General features: G+C 34.0%; 1 protein-coding gene across 1 annotated transcript in view; it reads right to left on the minus strand.

Moving 5' to 3' along the window:
- LOC150101584 (homeobox protein OTX2-like) overlaps nt 1–8,548 on the minus strand; it is a 99,644-nt gene extending 91,096 nt beyond the window's left edge. Inside the window, exon 1 of the mRNA XM_090400848.1 lies at nt 8,239–8,548. Within this exon, the coding sequence (XP_090256974.1) occupies nt 8,239–8,332 (94 nt within the window). The 5' untranslated portion in view covers nt 8,333–8,548. The remainder of the gene's footprint in view (nt 1–8,238) is intronic.
- Between the last annotated feature and the right edge of the window lie 16,071 nt (nt 8,549–24,619).

Below are 24,619 nucleotides of genomic sequence, written 5' to 3' on the forward strand. Positions count from 1 at the left end.
AATTTCCAATGGTTTATGTTCGAAATTATGTTTTGATATGAAAATTAACAGGATAAAACTACTGTATTGTAAAGTTAGATTTTGAGCTGCTTATCTAGATTGTGAATTTCGCTTTAATCGGTTGCCGATGCTGTTATCTATTAAAAGCATCTGCACAGCAGTGCTATTGGGAAGATAAATTATACAGTTCGAACTGCATGAATGAAATTCTTCAAGAGCAAGAGCATGTTCGAAATATTAGATAACTGCCTGAGAAAAGCACTATCACCACAGGTAATTTTCTCTTGTTATTCCAAACCTACACGTACTTCTTGGGTCTTCAACATGCGTCATGCCATATAGTCGCATGCATTTATGACATTTGAAAGTACCTGACCCACATACCCACAGAGCGTACCAAAGGTGGGTATTTTATACATGAATAATCAATTGTTTGGTTTGATGTAAACGGAATTAGGTTCGTTACATCATGCAAGATTTATGAGACAGCAGCCTAAACGATTTAATGGCGGTTTCTATTTTTAAAATCATTGATTACGAAATAATCTAAATTGATTATTTAGAAATTAAAGGGGAATTTATAAATATAACGAAGTCCTTATGATACTAATTGCAAAATACAGCATTACTAGAGTAAGAATTATGTATTGTTATCTAGAATGTAACTATAGAAGCAAATAATTAAATTTTCTTTTGTTTATTCTATGTTTTATGTCAATTCCACGCAGAAGTCGCAATTCCTATAACACAATATTCCCTTGCTTGCACGCGGCATTATTTACATTTCCTCCCAACGGCTATGACCTCCAGCTGAGTTGGACGTCGTAGAGTCTTCGAGAGGAAATGTGAGAAAGATTTCCAGAAAACAAATGAAGACGGAATGAGAGGATGAGCAGTTAAACTAAACTATATGAATGTTGATGCTAACACAAACAGTCATGGTCAAGTATTAGGGTTTTCGGTGCACTATCCCAAATGTAAAAATAATATTCAAAGGTTGGGCATTCAGGAGTTGTACAAGTGAAAAATAGTGTTCTGAGCCGAAGAGCACGCCAGATGTTTTGGAAGATGAGTGTGGGCGTGGTGTGTTTGTTTCAGAAAACATTGCAGGTATAAGTTAGCGCAAGAGAAAATCAGATCTTGCGTTTGGATCTGAGTATTTACAAAGTTGAGAAGTGGTATCCCTTGTTACGGGATAAGAAAGGACTAGGTTTTGATAACAATGAAGTTCACAAGTTGTCCTCTCGCTATTGGAGAATAGCGTGCACTGTTATCAACAAAACTAAGGATTTGAGGTTACTGAGGGAAGATCATTAATGTATAGGAGGAAGAATATTGTTCAGTTTTGGGGTATACTCCAGTATTGATGAAAAAAATCTGAAAAGAGGAAACTGGCAAACCAATTTGGAAACCATTACATGGTGCTATTAAAATAGAAAATGGATGGTGTCCTCTTTTCTAATTTTGAACAATATTCATCAGCAGAAAAACAAATTACATTGAAATTAGTTTCCTTTTGATAATCAAACGGCTGTTCTTAGATAGCATAGATTTCGATTCTAAAAAGGGAAATATCGATTCACTAAGAGTACCAATTAAAGTATTTACTTAATTGTCAGTTAAGGGATCAAATAATTCGAATTGGTAAGCACAATATGCGAAATTTAAAATATGCTATATTTTCCTATCCTATCCCTCTCGTCCGTCATGGAACGGGTTGAGCCCCCTCCTAATGAGGGGTTACGTATTAATGCAGCTGGTTCGCCACTCCTCTGCTGCATCCCCTAGGGGAGATATTCATGACTATAATCCGTGTGTGTTCACGGGGCTGGTTTGCCTGTTTGCGGGATGAAAAACCTCCGATAAACTGAGGAGAAAAACCCTGCTGTCCACGCCCAAGACCGGCTAACTTGGCTATGGCTGAGGAAGATCCTTGAGTTCCTCACGTCGTCGACGGGAATCGAACATAGGACACTCCTTCCCCAGGCATATGGTTGCGAAGCGCATATGCAACTAGGCTAACCGAGCGGATTACTATTTTATAATGTATAAATATAGTGAAAGATCTCGGTACAGAACGAAGAAATGTTTTCTTGATGAAATTTGTTTTTCGAAAATCTGTTTATCGATGTTTATATAGTACAGTAGAAATTATCCGCCTACATAATGCAATTGGAAGAATGATGATGGACATAATTCTTCCTTCAATTGGCAAATATATGAGTTCGATTCTCGTCGTGACGAGAAGACTACTTGAGCTTTTTTCATCGGTTGAACGGTAATTAGTCGATCTCATATGGAGATCGTCAATAGTTTTTGTCCCGGAAACTCATTTTTCATACCGCAGGCAGATCGGCCAGAAACATGCAACAAAAATACTATAAGTGAGTGGTAGACAGCAAAGTAGGTAGATGACGAAATGTAGTGTATCGGTGGGTGGGTGGTTTGTGCATTATGTGATGTGTGAGTGCAATCCCACAATGAATTCTTGTGACTCATGGAGGTTATTACATTATATGTATAATATGTGGAACTGCCTTTGACTTTATGGGGACTCGAAAACGATAGTTTGCGACTACGGTAGTATAATTTATCAGCGATTAGTGAAAATCTTTTACATTCTTAAGTTATTAGTATACTTTTTTTACGAAAGGTGTTTTTTTTATTAAAAGGGAGTAAATTAAAGTACTTTCTCTCGTGTGGCCACGAAGTGATTTCATGGGATGTTTGAAAAATAGACCCCCCCCCTCCTTGTAAGGCTTCTTAGTAGTGACGATTTTTTTTTTTTTTTTTTATTTCACCACATGCCATTATACGAATAATTATTTCGGAAATAGGCAATACATTTAGCTTCGTGTACAAAAAGGGAAAATTGCAATCATCCAAATTCTAGTACCTTGTTCCCAATGAGAGTCGACACTACACTATTTATATCACCACATTGATTTTATTTTTCATGTAACATCGTATAGTGCATAACATAACCATATAATTTTTTAAACAATCATAATGCATATATAACGTGTAATATTAACAAGGATATAGGTTTATCATGGTGATATACACAGGACTTCTCGAGGATAGGAAGGGAACACCCATTAGATTTCACTTTATGCTTTTTTTTTTTAAACCTCCAGTAGGCTATTAGTTAATAAGTAACGAAAATTCGAAACATTTAAAGTGCGAAAGTGATGAATGAGTATACCGATCACCATTTTGATGTAGGCTAAGAGATTCAAAATTTTATAACAGTAACTATTGTGTTCGGCGTTAGGAAAGTGTCCTTGGAAAACAGTGCTTATCTACCTAAATAACATACAAACTTAGCAAAAATGAAAAGACAGCATATTCACTTTGACATCCTAAACAACAGAATGTTTGTAACATGTAATGGGAAAAAATAAAGGGGGGGGGGGAGTAGTAAAATGTGATCTGTTTACAAATAAAAAAAAAAATAGCGTAATATATAATTATCTTACGATGACGTGCAGTACAACTTCTATAAAATATAACGAAGGGTTTACACACATTGCACAAAATCATCTAAGTTTTAAAATCAATGAAATATATTCATGCTTCTAAATGATAGATAGGTCGATGTGTTCGCTCTCTGTTAATGAAATTTTACACTAGATAGTTTTCAGTGAGTGATCAATGGAAAAATTCCAAAAACACTATTTTGTATCTGTAAATGACAGATCTGGAATTTTTTTCCCCATACTGTAGCACTTAAAACCAATAAACTATATGAAGTCTGTACAAATTTCTGGACATTCTGTGAAATATTTCGGTTTATAAATAGCAAAACTTTTTTTTTTTTTTCAAAACAAATTTTACACTCCAGTTTTGGAAACGTTTACATTCTTTTTGGAGCAAAACATGAATGCTTTTTAGTCACATAAATTTCACTTTTGAAGTTTAATGTCTCAAAATTTGAGTCCACAGTCAGTTTTGCAATGCTTATGGAAAATTGTTTCCACAAACGACTTTCGTCTGGGGAAAACCGAAGAGCGCCGGAGTGGGGTGATAATCCCAAGGATTTGCCGCCTAGTCTGAGCAGACAGTGTATATTCTTAACAGACTGCGGGTTCGAATTCCACTGTGGACATGAATGTTTGCGAATATGTTGAGTTGGAAGATGAATTTCATTGTCTGTGAGACCACTACTGCTTTTATTGCAGGCCTGAAAAAAAAGTTCCATGTTTTTCTCTAAAGCAGGATTTCCGGATTATGTAAAAAAAAAATAAAATATCCTAGCCCACAGTAATAATGCACTACAAGTTTACAATCGTTTGGGGAGTCAATTAACCAATAAATAAATAAACGTTTTAAAACCGATCGTATAAAGATGGAAGTGTATATAACAGAAATAAAATTGTGAGGGAAAAAAAAATGTCCTTCACCAAATGAATTTTATTTTGTTACTATAAACTTAAAGAAATCCGGGGAACATAATCATCACTTGGAAGGTCATAAATTATTGTAATTTCAGTAAGTGCTGGCGCAGTTTGAAAATGCTATGTCTTTTGGTTTAAAATGCCTGTTCAAGTTATACAAAGAATGAGAGTGCAATTTCGTCCTGCTGCTTCGGTATTAGTTGTGAACAAGCAACTGTCCACAAATTAAACACGAACAAGTTAGCTCATGGCATTTTGACGCCCGAGGCAGATAGTCATATCCATACAAATTGTATATTGTACATGAACCACAGAAACATTGTAGTTATTCATGGCACACGTGGAAAGTCAGGCATGGCAATCCAGTTATTCATACAATTGTCATCAGGAAGAGGTTTTTGAAGAATGTGCAACACCGAAGAAGCTCATGCAAAAGGCAGAGTTAGTTGTATTAGCATGCTCTCACTATCAGAAGCAAAAACAGTATTAGTACTAATAAAATCTTAAACTGAAACAGTAGCTTAGAAGTGTTTTTAATACTTGTAAGATATAATTTCAACATTGTTTTTTGTGTGTCTGCAAACGTTTTTGATGTGCTTATAATAATATAACATTTATTCCAGGTATAACAATTATACCAGTTGGTTAACAACTGTTATTTCTTCCTGAAAGTCAGTTTAAGTTAAAATTCCATGCAATATCCTAAAAATTAATATAAAGAAGATTTAAGGAGGTGATATTCATTTGTGTGCTGACGATGCGAAACTGGAAGAGGGAATCTTGGATAAGTGATGTACATATCCTGCGGGACGATTTAAATAAATTGGCAGTGTGGGCAAGGACAATGGTTATCAATTTAATGTTGCAAAAATGTTCGGGATGAAAGACTATATTCTTTGTATCATGGTGATACTGTATTACAGGAAATCGACGAGACTAGGGATATAATTACAAAAGGTATTAATTACAAATATATTACAAAAGCTGGGAAAGTAGCTCAAAAGATTGCTTGCATATTGAACAAATTGAAAGTAGAGAGAGAGAGAGAGAGAGAGAGAGAGAGAGAGAGAGAGAGAGGGGGAGGTTCTCCTATGATAAGGCTAGGATTCAACCACATTTACCACTGTGCACAGATTTGGTGATCAGGATGCGGTGGAGAGGAGTGGCCAAACTGGCGATAGGTCTGTGGAAATATGAGGAGAGATTGAAGGGTGTGGTTTGCATTTTAGTTAACAGGCCGAAGAGAGGAGGCGTGTTAGAAAGTTAAAAGGGATTCTTTAAGAACTGACACAAAAATTGTTCAATATATAAGTAGGAGAACAAGGGGTTACCCCTGGAAGTTGCTCAAAATAGTGCAGCTAGCTTTTGCTTGAATGATGAATAAATGGGATGGGTTGCCAGTGGTAGTTGTGAGTGCTCCCAAAGGTGAGGCGTATGATAGGAATTGTCTAAGTAACGGTTAGGGTGGGCCTTCAGCAATGCATCTTCACTCCATTGATATATCTGTATAATAATAAAAGTGATTTTTTTTTTACTGAAAATGGATATTTAATATTGTATGTCGTATTTAAAAATAATATAAGAAATAAAATAGAATGCATTTCCTCTCTTCGTCAGGTTAATGCTTTATCCATTGCAAAGTAATATGAAAAAAAAAACGAATATTTTGTTTAAATCATTAAAAGTTATGGCAGGTGTTCTTTTTATATAGTTGATTTTATATACTTTTGAATTAATGTTGTTTATAGACTTTCCATGTGAATTTAAAATTATTGAAATAAATAGAATATAATAAAGCCACGAGGGCCCATGTGTTGTCCATTAAATGCGTGTGATTTCTAGACGATTTGCATGTTTTTTTTTAGGGGATGGGGAGAAAAATCCAGGTTTCCGTATATATTCTGATTAGATCGGTAACTCATCTACCTTTGAAAGTCACTTGTAAAGATTGCTGATGTCTGCCTTATACTTTGATGCGCAATTCTTGTGTTATAGTATTACTAGCGTTGTCTATTACTGATTGGTCAATTCGAACATAATTACTTCATCCAATATTTCAGATTTCGTACATACTGGTTAGCCTATTACGTGTACACTAATGTTCTCTGTGACATCTGATGCAGTAGTCAAGATGAGATCTAGCTTGTGAAAAATATATATATATACTGTATATAGCAATTTCTAAACGATTTGCCTGACGATTTTATATATGTTTCGGAGCTTCAGAAATTAGTAATTCTGATGGGATGGTAAAACTTATATTACTGATAAGTTTTACCATCCCATCAGAATTTAAAAGCACTTTTTGGTACGAATGTAAACGCTCTTTACTTATAAGTACCTTCGAGAAACTCCGAGGCGTGCAGATATATTTACTGTTCAAGGACTGTTGTACTACTCGAAATCGTTGAATTGTGATTAACATTACATTCAGATACAACATTAAACGATCCATTTGCCTTCATACTTTGGTGTATCAATAAAAACTCGATTACGATCAGGATATGAAATCGGCACTGTATTCCTCAAATCAGTTCCAGCTTTTCCCCTTCAAAACTTCATATGGATATCAGTGTATTCATCTGCAGATTAGCTGGCATCTTTTTCAAGTAAAGGTTCAGTAAGTTAATCACACAACGAAATACTATTTACAAGTTCTTAGAACTAGTTTACGTACTTTGTCCACGATGCATGCGCAGTCATACAGCGCTTGCTGTTACTAGGTTCCGAATCTTGAAACGACCGTATTTCTTCAAACGTACGGAATCGAATCTACGTTCGTACTTTTATTTTCATACAAAAAATATTCGAAATAAGTCAGTTCCTGAAGTCTAGCAAATTCCAGTATGCATAATACATATATAGATGTTACGAAGCAGTGAAATTTTACTCTGAGTATTCACTGAATACTGCAATTTGCTACTGTTTAGTACAAGGCTAAAAATTCTGTAGATATTGAAGAAATCATTTGCTTCATTAAGAGAATACTCACAACTCTGAATTTTTATTGCATTATGCTGCGGAACAACGAGATATTTTAATAAGATTTTTATACAGTTCTGATTTCTCAAGAAAACAGAGATCCTACTCAATGTATATTGCCGTCATGTCTATCATATTAGACAAGCTCTAATTTAGTCACATATATAATTAATGTGAAAAATCTTTTCTTTTGAAAGAATATTTTTTCTTTTTGGTTTCTTTTATTAAATTCTTTAAAAAAATTATAACTCGCTTAGCAGATTAATGCACCTTTGTTTAGTCATCAATACTTTAAGGCATACGAGTGAGCACTGCAGATTTATGCATTACTTCGATCCTTCACTATATGCAGATTTTTCAGCCTTGCCTATTATTTCTTTTACCATTAGATACAGAAACATTAAAAAATAAAAATTAAAAAAAAGCTGTATCTACCAACACAAATTATCTATTATTTGACTATTAAAGTGTTGTATATATGATTTAAGATAACATTTTTAAATGAGTTATGAACCACGAAAAAGGCATTAAATTATGTGAAACTTTATGTACATCAGACAATACGCATTAAGATTTTCCCCCTCCAACATGCATTAGACCAATTTTATTAGCTGGATTTATGCAGTTGTCCTCAGTCTTCTGAGGTAAAGGTCCGAACATTAAGCAGTTAGATTAAGTTGTATGACAAACTCTGCTCTTCCATATTTTGGCATAATGCTATCTTCAACGTTATTCAGTAATATACAAATCTACAACTTAACTCGCTAAACAATATTTGTTTCATTTAAGTGTTATATTAATATTACATAAAACTTAATGAATGATAACAAAGCGAAATCATAAAAAGTAAATCACTCACCGGGATAGCCAACAGCTGGATGAAGCAACTCTACTCCGGACGCCAGTCCCATACCGTTGACGGACGAGTAAGGGGATGGTTTTAGATACGCCATGCAAGTTGTTGCAGCCGTAGTGGTGTTGGCCGAAGACGAAAACGGGACGTATGACGACGCCGCCTCCGGAAAAGCAACGGCTCCGCTGTCGTATTCTCCGCCGATCCCAGTCGATTGATTTGCCACGGAATGGTAGGGATAGTAACCGGTAAAAGCCGGATTATATACCTCACCTGTGCCCTCTCTAGGAGGGAGGTCTTCCCCTGACGGCCACAGCTTTACGAATAGAAATGGACTTCTAAAATTTAAGAGCAGATAAAACAAGTAAAACTCAGCAATCTCAACTTTTATATTCCAGCGATTATATTGCTCTGTCTCTTTTGAGAAGTACTTGTAACCATCAACACAACCTCACCGCTGTTAACTGATCATGTAACTACAGTTCAAACAACTGACTTCGATGTATCATACATAACGCGCATGCACCACCAAGCGGCGAGACACATTGGACCCTTCCTTGATCTCGACCACCTGCACGATGATGTCATATTAGCTAAAGATATGATTGGTGGAAGTTTAGTAATGCTTCTTATAACTTAGCCAATCAGAATCTCATTTTCAATAGCCGTGTTGTGAGGTTATTCAGAGACAGTTAAAGTTAAACGTCATGTTTCGCACCTTACATTATTGGTCACTTTACAGACAATCATGAAGAAATTTTTTTTTTTTTTTTACTCGTTTAATTAAATACAGTTCCATGTATCTTATTTGCAGTTTTGAGAATTTCATTCATAATACTTGAAAGGAAAATTGTTATATATATATATATATATATATATATAACATTTAATTTAATTATTTATATATAATTTAATTAATTATTCATTTAATTATATATATAATTTATATACTTGTTATATATATATATGTATGTATGTGTATGTATGTGTATATATATATATATGTAAATACATACATGTATATACATACACGTATATATATGTGTGTGTGTGTGTGTGTGTGTGTGTGTGTATATATATATACATACATACACACACATACACGTGTATATATATATATATATATATATATAGATACATACATACACGTGTATATATATATATATATATATATATATATAGATACATACACGTGTATATATATATATATATGTATGTATATATATATCTATATATATATATATATAGATATATATATAGATACACACACATACACGTGTGTGTGTATATATATATATATATATATATATATATATATATATATATATATATATATATATATATATATATATACGTGTATGTATTTACGTGTATGTATTTACATATTTTTTTATAAAGAATTTAATGACTAGAACCAAGATTTAAGTAAAAAGGTTTTAATATAAAAACACGACTAGTTTCGGCTTGTAACAACAGCCTTCATCAGGGACATTATAAAAGAAAGAAAAAACACTGAAGCTTAAATAAACTATGAACATCATAGAAAGTCTCTATACATAATTGACATTAAATCGTTGTGGTTGTATTTAAAGCTGTTCTTTCGTTAGTTGTATTGTTGGGAAAGTGCGTGCTAGTAGCATCTCGTGAACGCCAGTACATGATTACAGCTGAATGACAATCTGGGAGGTTGTAGCTCAAGTTATTATTTAGATGAACAGGATTGAAGATGATTTCTCTAGATTCCACGATTTTTCTCTCTAGTTCATCATTGCAACGGAAGATGTTAGTAGATTTTTCCCAGCAGACTTTGTGACTTTGGTTTTCATCATTAGGATTAGCTGAGAAAAGGATATGACTTGATAATGCACTGGCTCGCTGTCACTTGAAAGTAATGTCCCTCATGTGTTCTTCCATACGCAGTTCGACAGATTTGTCTGTCTGCCCAAAATAAGGAATATCACAATCACACAATATTTTATATACACCAGGGTATTTGAGTTGATGATGACAAGGTTTTGGAAATACAATATCAGAACCTTGTTCACTACACTTCCAAAGATCCGTTCTTAATAAGCCACCCAAAACCTTGTCATCATCAACTCAAATACCCTGGTGTATATAAAATATTGTGTGATTGTGATATTCCTTATTTTGGGCAGGCAGACAAATCTGTCGAATTGCGTATGGAAGAACACATGAGGGACATTACTTACAAGAGACAGCGAGCCAGTGCATTATCAAGTCATGATGAAAACCAAAGTCACAAAGTCTGCTGGGAAAAATCTACTAACATCTTCCGTTGCAATGATGAACTAGAGAGAAAAATCGTGGAATCTAGAGAAATCATCTTCAATCCTGTTCATCTAAATAATGACTTGAGCTACAACCTCCCAGATTGTCATTCAGCTGTAATCATGTACTGGCGTTCACGAGATGCTACTAGCCCAACAATACAACTAACGAAAGAACAGCTTTAAATACAACGATTTCATATCAGTTATGTATAGAGATTCTCTATGATGTTCATAGTTTATTTAAGCTTCAGTGTTTTAGTGTTTTTTCTTTTTCTTTCTTTCTTTTATAATGTCACCTGATGAAGGCAGTTACAAGCCGAAACTGGTTTCTATATTAAAACCTTTTTACTTAAATCTCGATTCTAGGTCATTCAATTCTTTATAAAAATATGTATGTTAACCGAGTTAATGATCATTCTTTCATATATATATTAAAAAAATAGTCAAAATTATTTAGAGTAGCATACATTTTTGCTATTGTTAATCATGCAATTAGACCTTGAGCAGTTTTTTGGCTTACGTACCATGCAGTTTTAATTATAATTTGTAACACAGAATTTTGTTTCGAGCCGTTTACATTGATCTCATTTAAACCAAAATTGAAACTACTCACAAAAGTTTAGTAAAATTCTAAATACCAAGTTTCATTCGATTATCTTGACGCAGAATGGAGTTATGCATTTTTTTGTATCATTTTTAAATGGTTTTTGCAACTAGTTTTGAGATAATTTGTCGTGATTTCAAATACCAAATTTTATGAAATCACCCCCAGCCAAAACGAAGTTATTACTTCGTATAATTTGCAATATTTTGCCACTAAAAATGTGCTGATTTAAACAAATATCGAGATGGCTTAACAGATTATTATTTTTGTAAAGATTGCAAACAGTAAATTTAAATAAAATACTTTCAACATGTAGGATATAATAAATTGCATGCGGATAAATAGGGCATTCAGTATTATGACACACAGTATTTTGTTGGATCTGCCCCAGTGGGCCTACTGCTCTTTGCGAATGCGTTCATCAGTTTCCTCTCTGACCGATTACTAACTCAGTCACTCACCTCAGAAGCCTCAAGATCATTCATAATCAATATCCTAAAATCATATCACCTTGCTCCTTTTCAGTGGAGTGAGGATAAACTTCTTTGCTACTATAACACATTCTTGTCTAATTTCTATTAAGAAAGATCCACATCACTTCTAATTTTTCATAACACCTGATATCCATACACGTTGGAAGTTTTCTATTTTCACTTGATCACAAAACACTTTACTCGACTGTAAGCAACCGAAGTTTGCGCTTGAAATATCGTCCCGACCAGGCTACTTATATAGAGAGACTGCTGAATTCACATCAGTTGCCTCAATATCCCATAATACAAAGCACACTTCCTTTCGGACGTATATATTGTTAAGCAGGAAGTGACGCGTCCCATAATGCTCAGCCATATGCACATCCGAAAAGAAATGTGCGTCGCTTCCTTACACTTCGGTAAAAGATTAAACAATAATGCAATTTTTTGGAGATAAAGTATAATTTATCTCCAAACACGATGGATTATTCGCTCTGACTTACGCTTTCAGCCTTCCCTGGTACAATACATCTCATCCATAGCTTTCGCAAATTCCAAAAAAAGCTAGGTACTTTCCTGATGAAGATACTTCTGAGCTTCTAACTGTATAAATTCCAAATTTGTCAAACCGTGGAATGCTGTTTATACATCTAAGGTGATGCATCAAAAACCTCTCAAAGCATGCTCAATACTATACGTTCTCAAAAATACACTGTAATCACTTTTCCTAGACGTACAGCTTCCTCTCAATTTACTGTTTTCTCCTATTTAATTCCATTAACCTCTTTTCATTGGAACAGTCCATAGATCCTCAACACGTCAACATATTTCTTCTTGCGCTTATACCCACACACGGCACTGGTATGCTATAGATGTTACGCTCTTTCGTGTATATATCTGATTTAAAAAAAAAAAAAAAAGTTTGAATGGGCACAAAAGAACCTAATACGTACTTACGCATTGACGCCCCAAAAACTACTTAACTTCTATTACTCTAATAAATGAATGATGCTGTGTAAGAAAGTTGTTGTTAGAGCACCATTTTAGGATTGCCCTTGATCGCTTCCTATGTTTTTTTATTTTATTTTATTTTTTGTTTTTTTTAAACTTTGGGTTTTGTGAATAGTGGAAAATCGACACCACCGTTATTTTCATTTTTTTTATGAAATATGAACTTCAAGCAAATGGTAACAGTTGAAACATGTTAAGTAGATTGTTTTACTTAGAAATAAGGTATGCTTAGCTACAACAAAATAATTGATTCTAAATAAAATAATGAATTATCTTAGGTATTGTAATAATAAGTGAATTTTAATTTAAATACTTCATCTGATGTTTAGTATATTGCTTTACACATAAAAATAGCATGTGTTTAAATCATTACTATAGAGTTTTAGTAATCTCAGCTAATCATAGAAACCAAAGCTTTGGAATTTCCTTAATAGTGTTAAATGTGTTAACACAATATATCATCTTTAAATGTATACCGAAATATATAAAACCAACTACATTAAAAAAATTATGAACAACATAAAAGGACAAACAAGCAATATTACAATTGAATTTTGCTTGATTTAATAGATGCAGATTCGTTTATTACGTTGCACTTAATATAATCTATATTTTTCACTCTTTCATTCTTAGTGGTAAAAAAATAATAATAAATTAAAAACTTGCTGTTAGTTGACTGATAACCTTAAAGGCTCTCGATTAATTATAAATAACTCTTTTTTTTTTTTTTCTTACGAAACTATTTTAACTAGTCGAGGCAAAAAAAAAAAAAGTTACTTCTATATGTTTGGTAAACATAGATAAATGATTTGTATTTTACCCAAATGAAGAGAGAGTATTCCTGTATGCAGAGCTTATGTCACTATTGGCATTTGATGGGTATGCGTCATACATTTGAAAGTATACTTATTTATACTTGAAAGTTACAATTACGTTGAACATCCTATTTTATCTTTCTTACTCGAAGACGAATACAATATTAATAATCAGTTGATTTTGTATTTGGGAGTATTAATAAAGAAAAATTTTAACTCCTGGTTAAAGAAAAATTCCACTTTAGAAAATTAGCCCCGCAACTTAGTAATAACAATATGTATGCGGATTTAATGTTTGAATTTGGTATCGAAGAAGTTGTTTATACAGCGGTCGTGCACTAAGTTTTTAGGTTCAAAACACATTGTTTAGATGTACATGAATTTACTTACTCCACTGTAAGACCATCACATTGTTTATTGAAGGACTAAAGGTGGCTTAAAAAAGCTTTGGTGGATAAGGGATGTATAAATAGAACTAGTAAATAGAATGCATATTTCATATAAATTAATGAAATTGCGTGTCCAAACTTCGATAATTGTGTCTAAATTATTCGACTGTGATTTTTCTCAGGCTGAATAAGTGCAAGAGAGAGAGAGAGAGAGAGAATGATAACGTAAAGATAATTACAAGACCGCTTTCCTGTGAGTATTGGGATGCGCACTATACCTAATGGCAGCGATGGCGTTAAAAACAAAGATGACGCACTTACATTCCTTGCCCCCCCCCCCCCCAATCTTAGGATGGTATGTTCCGTGGTTAGAGTTTTACGAACATTTTAAATACAGCTAGTTGCAGTTTCTCTACTCCATTTCCTAAGGGCTAGTGTGCTAGTATACTATAGTTATCGGGGGGGGGGGGGGGGGGGCTGCCTGCTTGGTTGAGGAAAAGTTCGAGTACTAGGAATCCTGCTACCTCCGTATGAGACCGAATGATTCATTTGTAATTGAAAATGCCTTATAAAGTTCTTCGTGTCTTACACGAGATTCAAACCAGGGTCTAGCATGTCCTTTGCAGACTGTGGGAATGCGAAGTAATGTCTAAATAACACTTCGGTCACATAATTTGCAGTGCAGTACAATGTACCATTACCTGCAGCGTTTATTTGATATTTATTTATATTATCTGAATTAAATGGAAATTTAAGTAAATATTTCGATTGCCAGATAATATGCACATACAAGAACTTCATAAAAATAAAGCTTTGCTTATCTCTTTACATGCGAAATTCTGAAACCGCAAGATTATAAATTAAGTGACATAAACTGAGTGTAAAACATATTAATTGGTATACGTAACTATTATTCAGTAATTTTAATGCAAATGAATGCAATATAAAAATTTAATCACTTGGATCCACATCAGTAATATTTAAAGTTTTAATTCAGAGAAGCAGTTCCAATTTCTATGAACAAAATTTTATTTACTTGGTTAAATTATTAAAAGTTTCTAATTTTACAATTTCTGTTTTAAAAGTAATTTTCCTAACAATTTCCATTCCAGGTATTAACCGTCTTTTGAAAACTTTCGCTTTGATCACCAAGTCCAGTGAGTGAGTTATTCATTTTTATGTAGTCCGCTGTGTACAATATAATTCTTAGTTAATACATTTTAAATTACACTTATTACAGTAACTTTATGTAAAAAGTAAGTTACATATAATTATTGTATAATTTACATATATAATTGCTTTTTATAATTGATAAATAATAAAGATTACAAATTTATACATATACGATATACGTATACATACAAATTATATACATTTAATATAACAAAATTGTCTAGTGGTAGCACTGAAAATCTTTCTAAGCTATGGGGAAGGCAATCACCATCACAAAATTTGAAAAACATGAGATTATTTGAAAATGGATAAACAGATACGTTTTTGGTGTAATCTTTTTTTTTTCTTCGACATGAGATAAGCCTTCAACTTTGTAGTTAACTATCTGATTAAGGAAAACTAGTGACGAAACATTTAATTTATACAGTGTTTTTGAAAATATTAAGGGAAAATCGCCCTTTTTTTTTCACCGACTAGCATTCTTATTTAACATATCAGTTTTCCTTCTGATTGCTTTTGTAATTTTGTTTCATTTCTTTTCCTCCAAAAGATTAGTGCGGAAAACTTTATTCCTTCTACTTCCTAAGAAGATTAAATCTCTCTCAAGAAATAAGTTGTGTAATTATGTCAGGTGTTCATCGTGATGTAGAATTCGTCACTCAAAAAGAAACCAGGTTGTCTTTAAAAAAAAAAAAAAAACTGCAGTTTGCAGTATACAGGCGAAATACCTCAATCTTGAATTACGTGTTAGATTTCCTACTTGATCATTAGCGTACGGAAATTACCTGACGTTTGTATAATTTAGGATTTTCTGACGAAAAATGTTATATAAAATATTGTGTGCAAATGTTCATTATTTTAGAATTCTTTAAATGCTAACTCTTAACAAGCACAGCCAGCTAAAATGCTATTTCATTTTTTTAAAACCTAATTTAAAATAATTACTTGAAACAAGTAGTTGAACCCAAATGTATTCCAAAATGTTGGGAAAACAATAATCATCATCGCTAGTGAAAGAAGCGGAATTATATATATATGTTACGGTTAAAGTGATAAATCCGGTTATTATTAATAATTACCGGTTAAAGTGAATAATTAGAATTAATCACTTTAACTGGTTAAAGTGAATAATTCCTAGAGGAGTCTGGTAAATGTAATAAAAACATGTTTATAGGTTTTGTATATAGGTTTTCATTCATAATAGAAATTATAACAGCTCAGGTTAGGTTAGGTTAGGTTAGGTTAGGTTACCTAACCTGTAACATATTTTACGGTTAAAGTGATAAATCCGGTTATTATAAATAATAACCGGATTTAAACTTTAACTGTAACATATATATAGAGAGAGGGAGAGTATTAGAAAAACAGTCAAGTATTTTTATTATAATTTTTCTACTTATAATTCTAATAAAAAAATGTAAGCTTTAAAATTAGAAATTTATAGCTATTTCCTGAATGAGGTATAGTTTTATGAACTATCTTCCTCGGTAAAAAAAATAGAAGTATTTCTGGTGCCAAATTCATAAACGTTACTCACACCTTTTATTAAGAATGGTTTTTTCATATCTGTATGTACATGATTCATATCTGTCAAAAATAACATTTTGTTTGTCACAAAAGATAGTCGCATGAAGGATTAAGAATCATATGTATTTTATTGAATGTTGATTTCAAAAAATATCATGTTATGAACCCCCATATAATGCGGTGTTCCTATTCTCGTGATAACTGCAATTCAGTTTTTTCTATAAAATTTTACTTCGATCCTCTTTCTTTAGCTGCAGTAGTCAGTATTATGAAATTCACTCTTTCGGTTTAAATAATTTTCTCAGCACAATGTTTTTATAGTTTTTCTGTTTCACTTAATCATTTCATGATAAGGATCAGAAAAATAGTTCGTTCAATTCGAAATTTGGCTAATTAGGTTTTCTTGAATCGCATTTTAAAAATGCGATTCAAGAAACTACAGCTGATCTGCTGGAGTTATGACGTGCACAGCTTATTTGATAGGTGGCTATTACCTATCCCCGACTGATCTCCTGGTGTGCGATTTTAGGTTACATAAAACCCCGAGATTTTAAGATTATCATTAAATAACATTATTTTATTTCTTTGGGCAGATCCTAAAAACAGTTAATCTCATTCCGTTTACATCTCTATGCCTAAGCTGCATAATTCTGTTAATACTTTATGGCTTCAGTGCATACGCTTGTCAATGCTTACAGCTTTTCTGAGTTGCTTAGACTTATTTGAAAACGGCATTTCTAATAAGATAGCAAGCATATTAAAGCTGCAAATATTTCTAAACATGATTCGAATATATATTCGAATTCTGTATTCCACCGATAGTCGGTCTCACTCATAGAGTATACATTTTTACCAAAGTGGTTTACCATTGTTATATAGGTTGACCCAACACTGAGCAAGTGCCCTCCCTCATTCTACTCATGAACCTTTTTTTATTTAATCGAATGAATGGGATGTATAATCTGAAGTAAATGTATCTTTTCATTATATTTACATACTACTAATCGAAAATATTGATAAACTTCTGTAGTAGTCAATGGGATTGAAACCTTATATATGGTTACCACTGTCATTATCTCATAAGCGGGGGGGGGGCCTCCATGGAAAAAACAAAACGTCCTGATTCCTCTCTCGAAAATACATTGAGAAATGTGCTTAAAAACTATTTATGAAAGTCGGAACAATGAATGAAATGAGCTCTAACACGCACTCAAATATCCTTTGCCATAAATTGTCGAGTGGTCATACATACGAGTATTAGCCATCCGTCGACTTGTTGCTTCTAATGTATTTCTAAATTCTATCTCAAGGTCATATCTTTGAGAATAGATATTTTTCTCTTATAAAACTGAACAAATTTAAACTAGAAACAAGACATTAGAAGAATATTAACGCCTTATATGTGAATGGGGTATCATCTTTGAAATCCTATTTATTTGATAACTACGTCTAGCTCGCAGCTGAAAGTCATTGAACACCATTCGAGACTAGACTTTTTCGAATGAATCTCGTTTAGGGCTGTGCCATTGTGTAATACAGTAAGTTCTTTTTCCTACTAATTTAACTACTGTTACCTAGCCACTCTCTCAGTTCCAAGAATTGCTGTATTTTGCCTAGGTGGAGGGTAGGTTAAAAACCCGAGGAGAGTTCACTCGTTATCAGCACCCAGAGTATATAGGATAATACAATGTTAGTGTAAACGTCCCGTATTATGGCAATCTGGCAAGTGTGGAACAAAAAATGAGAGAATACCAGAATTATATAGTTATGAACCAGTATGGACAGAGTAGATCAACAGACCATGTGCTCAACAGCCTGCATGCAGTTAAATAGAGAAAAACTGTTACCCTAAAAATACTAAGATTCAGAAGTGTATACCTGATTATATCTCACAGAAGACTTCTAATTTACACAAGTATGCATGTGAAAATCTTCCAAACATCTGGGAGACTAATTCTGCGTTTAAATAATAAACTTGTTGTGTCCACTAGATAGCGTAGTCAAAATATTTGAATGTTTGCTTGATATACTATAATATTCCTATTCAAATTGCTTTCTTTTCTTTATTTTTGACAATGCTTCATTTAGGCGAAATATTGGATTAAAACTTTCATGTTCCCCCCCCCCCCCCTTTTATGTTGTTAAAAAGTCCTATTAACCAACACATTAGTGTGTGTGTGTGTGCGTGCGTGCGTGTGTGTGTATATGCTCGACATTCGTTTGATTCTCCTCCCCCCCCCCTTTTTTTAATTAACCAGGAAATTATTGTCGTATGATTTTGAACCTACAAATATCCATTTAAAGATTTTAATTGCTTAGTTGAAAAGCATAATATAGAAAATATTCTCTTCTCTTATTCGTTGTGATATTTTTTCTTGATTGTCAAAACACTACGTGTTCTCTAAAGTTTAGGGTTCACTAATCATGCCTTAGGATGTTCATAACGTAAATTATTAGAATGTTTGTTGCCGCTCTTGTCTTGATTTCCGCGAAGTAAGGAAGTTCAATAATTGCTTCAAGGCATTTCTTAATCCCTTGTCAGTTTATATCCCTACTAATTTAGCCACGGTTACTTGGCTACTTCCTCAGTTCCAAGAACTGCTGTATTTCCTCATTTTAATTTCTTCTATACGTCAAATAATGATTGCCATTTTTATTTTTATTTTTTTAAATATTTTAATAAGAAATTAAATAAAAATGTAAATATTATTGACATAAAAACAACTAACATTTTAAACATTAGTTAAATATTTTTAAATATTAGTCACACTTCATTATCTTTGCATTAGAAAACCCAAATAAGCAGTAGACTAGTGTTTTTCCGATATTCCTGTCTTAGTAATAGTTAGTTGACTAGATAGCTTTTTCTATATTAGTATGCAATTTAAATTTATTTCTACTTAGAAGAATTTTTTCGTCGTTCATTATTTAAATTTATGAATATCATATGAATTATGAATTATTTAAAGTTTTAATTAAAAATAAGATTGAAAGTTCAGTTAGAAATAGAACTATACAGTATTTCATTATGCATTCATTCATTATATAGTATTCATTATACTGCATTAAAAGCGATATATGAAATTGAACTTTCTTATGTAAAACTAAAATTTGGATTCCTTCCATTTAAACTTAGTATATTTTTGCAACTTACTGCAGATGTTTGACAAAACATGTTGATAAAGTAAAATTAACCAACACCAGCCTCTTTGTCCGAGTGGATGCTGTCCTCTCTCCAACTAGTAGGTTATTGATTCTAATCCCACTGCAGACATTCATGTTTATGTGGAAGATGAATTTAATCGGCAGTGAAAGATTACAGTCCTGCTTATTGGAGGCCTGAAGTGACTTGAAAAGTTACATGGCAGAATTATGAATTAAACCTTCATTCTGAGGGTTTAATTCATAACTCATCCACAATACTAATGTACAGTTTATGTGACCTTTCTTGGGTCTTAATCGTATAAAAAATGCAGATGTTATCCAAAATAATGAATGCAAATACAGCGATACACGTGCATGATTCAAAATTGTTAAACGCATCAATAATAGGTTTGTATTGTTAGAACATTCCTGTTTGAAAACGCTTCAGTCTGTTATTTCTTCCAGCTTATATTTCAGTTGGAGGTGTTTTTAAAACAAACACCACCGTCTTCTAGATTTAGTAGATTATTGGCTTACATAACTTCCTCTATTGAATACTAAATATAAGCTGAGCGGGAGTAATAGATTTAAGGCTTACGGAAAAGAATTGTTTTGTTATTCTTAAATTATTTAAATATGCATAAATCGTTATAACATAAAATACGTTTGTATAAGTAATTTCTGAAAAAAAGTATTCAAGTACACTTTGAGGATAATTCCGCATCCTCAGATTCTCTCCTTGGCAAAAATACTTCTGCCAAGTGAAACTTGTCTTTTGCTATTAACACACACACATAGAGAGAGCTGCTGGACCTCTGATAACTCCAAATGATACAAGTTTTTGCTAGCTGCTAGGCTAAAAATGAAAACTGCATTGCATCTTCTAACGAAGATTCATCCTGAAATTTCAAACAAACCTGTAGAAGATTAAATTTGATATACTCAAATAAGTACTCGCGTGAATTTATTTCCACCCCAAGTTTTCATAATCTAAAATTTGATTAAACATGTCTTATATATTGCCAGTTTAGTATTTTGGCTAATTTTTCTCGTATTTCATATAAATTTATTCACATAGCTCTCTATCATTGCTTATTCTGTTATCTGTTTTCATATTTAATATTTATGTTTAGTCGAACGTCTTCACTGAAAATTGTAATAGCTGAAATGTTTTCCAGGCACCACTTAACTTCATATAATCATATAGATAATAAATAAGAGTGGCGACAGCATGGACGTTTGTCTTACATTGATTTTGCATCAAACCATCTTCGAGGCCAAGGTTACGGGAGGATTCAGAACCTGATATTTTTTTACTCCCCACCCAGCAAGGGTGTACTGACTAATAATAATAATAGTAATGATAATAATAGTGAGAACAACGAAAACATATGCAACACCTTAAACTCCTTCCGAATCCTCGTAACCCGCTAATTTATATTTGCTTGTCACTCCTCCACCCACCACTCGTCGGTCTTGATCATCTTCCTGTACCTCCAGTTCTAACTGGAGGTACAGGAAGATTGGAGGTACAGGAGGTACAAGAAATACCAATTATGCTAAATTAATGCCTTCAGATAAATGTCTGAGTCTTCCTTGAATTTTTTTGATAAATTTGCGTCCACAGTACATCCCAGAAGTCCCCCTTCCCCAATGATTGATTACTATTATATTTACGGCTATTTGCCTGCTTCTGTTTACTCTTTCTCTAAACGTATATTTCCTTTTTAAGTTTTTAAGTTTAACTTACAGCAATCCTTCATTAATTTAAAACTATGTTCCGTAGTATAAGATTCTTCGGAGAAATGTAAAAATCAAAATTTTCATTGTGTTATGAGTTTTATAAAACATCAACAAGTCCTTTCTCTCTCTCTCTCTCTCTCTCTCTCTCTCTCTCTCTCTCTCTCTCTCTCTCTCTAATGTTGGAACCTAAACATTGAAGTCTTTCTCATAGGAGGAACCATTCAGATATCAGTCTGGTCACTCTCCTGTGTATTTTGTTAAATTTGGATATCAGTTAAACTCAAAGACAACACTCTGACCAGTGTCTTATAAGAAAGAATAATTATTTATTTCTGCCTGCTAGCAGAGATCCAGAAAATTAATGAAATATTTCCATTTGCAGTTCTTGCTTCCATACTATACTCTCCAGATTATAATAGAATTTGGCGTACACACCAAAATGATTTCCAGACTCTTGGCTGTGTGGAACAAAAAAGTAACCAGATAACAAACAGTAACTGATTAATACTTCAGAGTTTAATTTTAACCATTTTATCGTATCATATGCATAAAATATTTTCCAAGAGATATTAAATATGATTTGCACTATTTCAGAACATTTTAATAGACTCATATGTTCCCCTCTGACTGAATATAAGAGGAAGGTATCCATAAGCATATATATATACACTGCTTGGAAAGAAGCCAACAGAAACCCCCATAGGTAGGGTGCATCGTGCCATGTAACCAGTCGCGTGTTTGTAGCCGGTATAAATTGGAGGACTACGATGCTCCCAAGTCAGCGCAACTGCGTCAGGGTTGGAGTGGCTGCGAGAAAGGAAATGACGGAGTTTGAAAGAGGCGTCGTGATGCCTCTTTCAAATGACATCACGACGCCATTTGAAAGAGGGTGCCATGATGCTATCTTTTCGGCAAATTGCTGATAAATTGGACCATTCTAAGTCAACAGTCAGTGATATCATACTGAAATAGAAGTGCAGGAATTCAACTGCAAGTGTTACCTGCAGTTGATAATCCACACTCAACAAACGTCAACGTAGAGTGCTACCAAGGATAATATGTAAAAGCCGCCATTCATCGACCGACACGTTGAATGCGGAGTTCTGGGCATCTACTGGAACACCAATCAGCACAAAACACATTCAGAATCGAGGCTCACATTGCGGTCCTATCATGGGGTTCCATGATAGGACCGCAATATGCAAGCCTCACATTACCCAAACCAACATACAGCATCGTCTTCAGTGGTGCAAAGAGCGTGTATACAGTGGGATGCGAAAGCTTGGAAAGCTGTGGTGTTATGGAGCGACAAATCACACTATATCCTCTGCCGAACAGATGGGCGTGTGTGGGTGTGGCGGATGCCCGGTGAACGTCTCTTACCAGATTGCGTAACTCCAGCTATGAAATTCGGAGGTGACGATGTGATCTTATGATCCTGTTTGGCTTCGGGTCTCTGTTTGTGGTGCCACGAACATTAAACTCTGAGAAGTATCTGAACATTCCGGACAATGCAACGCTTCCTACTTTGTAGCGTTTCTACGGAACTGATCATTGAATCTTTCAGCAAGACAGTGCACCTTGTCATAAAGGCTGCTTCTGTAACCACATGGTTATTGGACATGAAAGTCACCTCACGTGACCGATCTCCTTAGACTCCTGATCTCAATCCTATTGAACATCTGTGGAATGAACTGAAGCATTGGATAAGGTCAAGGGACGTCCACCCAACAAGAGTCTAGGATCTCGTTACATACCTACAGGAAGAACGGTTCCATTGATCGTCGTACGCTTGTGGAAAGTATGGTCCGTAGGATTGCTGCAGTCATCGCAGCGAAAGGAGGTCCTACATCTTATTAAGGTGGATGTCATGGCTGTTTGTTCCTCACACTATGGTGTCTGTTGACTTCTTTCCAAATCTATGTTGGAAAAATTATATGATTATTGGAGTGCTTTTCAAATCCTTTTTATTTTCGTAAACTTTAATACCACCGTTTGGTTCATTTTTGGCTGCGATTGCAGCTGGTACTTTCCTAGCGACACTTTATATTAAATGTTACGAATGCGCAGAGATGGTTTGTCATTTCTTCAGCCAAAGCGTTAGTCAGTTCCTTAAAGAATTTGGAAATTTTGTTCTTCTTCCAACAAAAATTACTTTTCCTACAGTAGTGGTTCTGTGATATAAGTAGGAATTCTGTCCTATCCAATCCACGAGACTGTCATGCAACACAGAATTGCCAGAAGTTCAATACAACTTTGGTATTATTTTTTCGAGATACCGGGTTAAAGTCCATACCAGAAAAGGCATCCGTACACCATAACATTTTTTTTTTAACCAGAGCGGTTATAAGCTCTGGTAATTAACATTTTGGTACGACCCATATCCAACATCTATCTGATTTGAAAGGTGTGCATCACAATTCGTCAAGACCTGTCCATTCATGATGAATTCTTCAAATTCAATTATCGTATAGAGTTATATTCTCTTGTACAGACCTGACCTTTCATAGACACTGAGGCTATGGAGTTCGTTACGTGATATTCTGAAACAAATTTATGGTCTACTGAGGGTTTCTCGAGTTCTTTTCACTAGCATTTCCATCTACTGATAACATCAGTCAGAATCATAACATCCCAGCTAATCTGGGATGTTATGATCTGCCGCTGCTGTACGAGATAATTTATGCCTAGTATGCACTGATTTGGCTTTGCATTAGGAACACCTACTAATAACGCGTTGGTTCACCTATGTATGCAATCAGGGCTAGTATGTTCACCTATGTATGCCAAGAACAGATATTCCGCAAGGTGTCGAACATTCTCCATGCGTAACTCGCCTCATGTCCACGGCACCAACTCCATCAGTTCACTCTCATTCCGTGGAGGAGGAGGATCAGCAGTTCTCACACCCCATTTTAGCATATCTCACACTGTTCAATTGGGTTACAGTCAGGAGAGTTTGGGGGGGGGCAAAGTAATGTGGCAAATTCGCTGTGGTGCGTTCTCCTGTTGAAAGATGACACTTTAGTCGGGTAGACCTCCTGCAAATACAGGATCCCTGTAGCGTTCACAATTAAGTGTTTATGAGATGATAACCAACGGACCTAGGGCGTGCTAGAAAAAAGTTCCCCAGACCACAACACTACCTCCATCGGCCTGTTGAACCCCAACTGTGCAACCAGGAGATTTTTTTTTTTTTTTAATGTTGAGCCCA

Source organism: Typopeltis vanoorti, chromosome 11, assembly GCF_054136105.1.
Source record: "Typopeltis vanoorti isolate ZY-2024b chromosome 11, IOZ_Tvanoo_1.0, whole genome shotgun sequence".
In the NCBI taxonomy this organism is placed as follows: domain Eukaryota; kingdom Metazoa; phylum Arthropoda; class Arachnida; order Uropygi; family Thelyphonidae; genus Typopeltis; species Typopeltis vanoorti.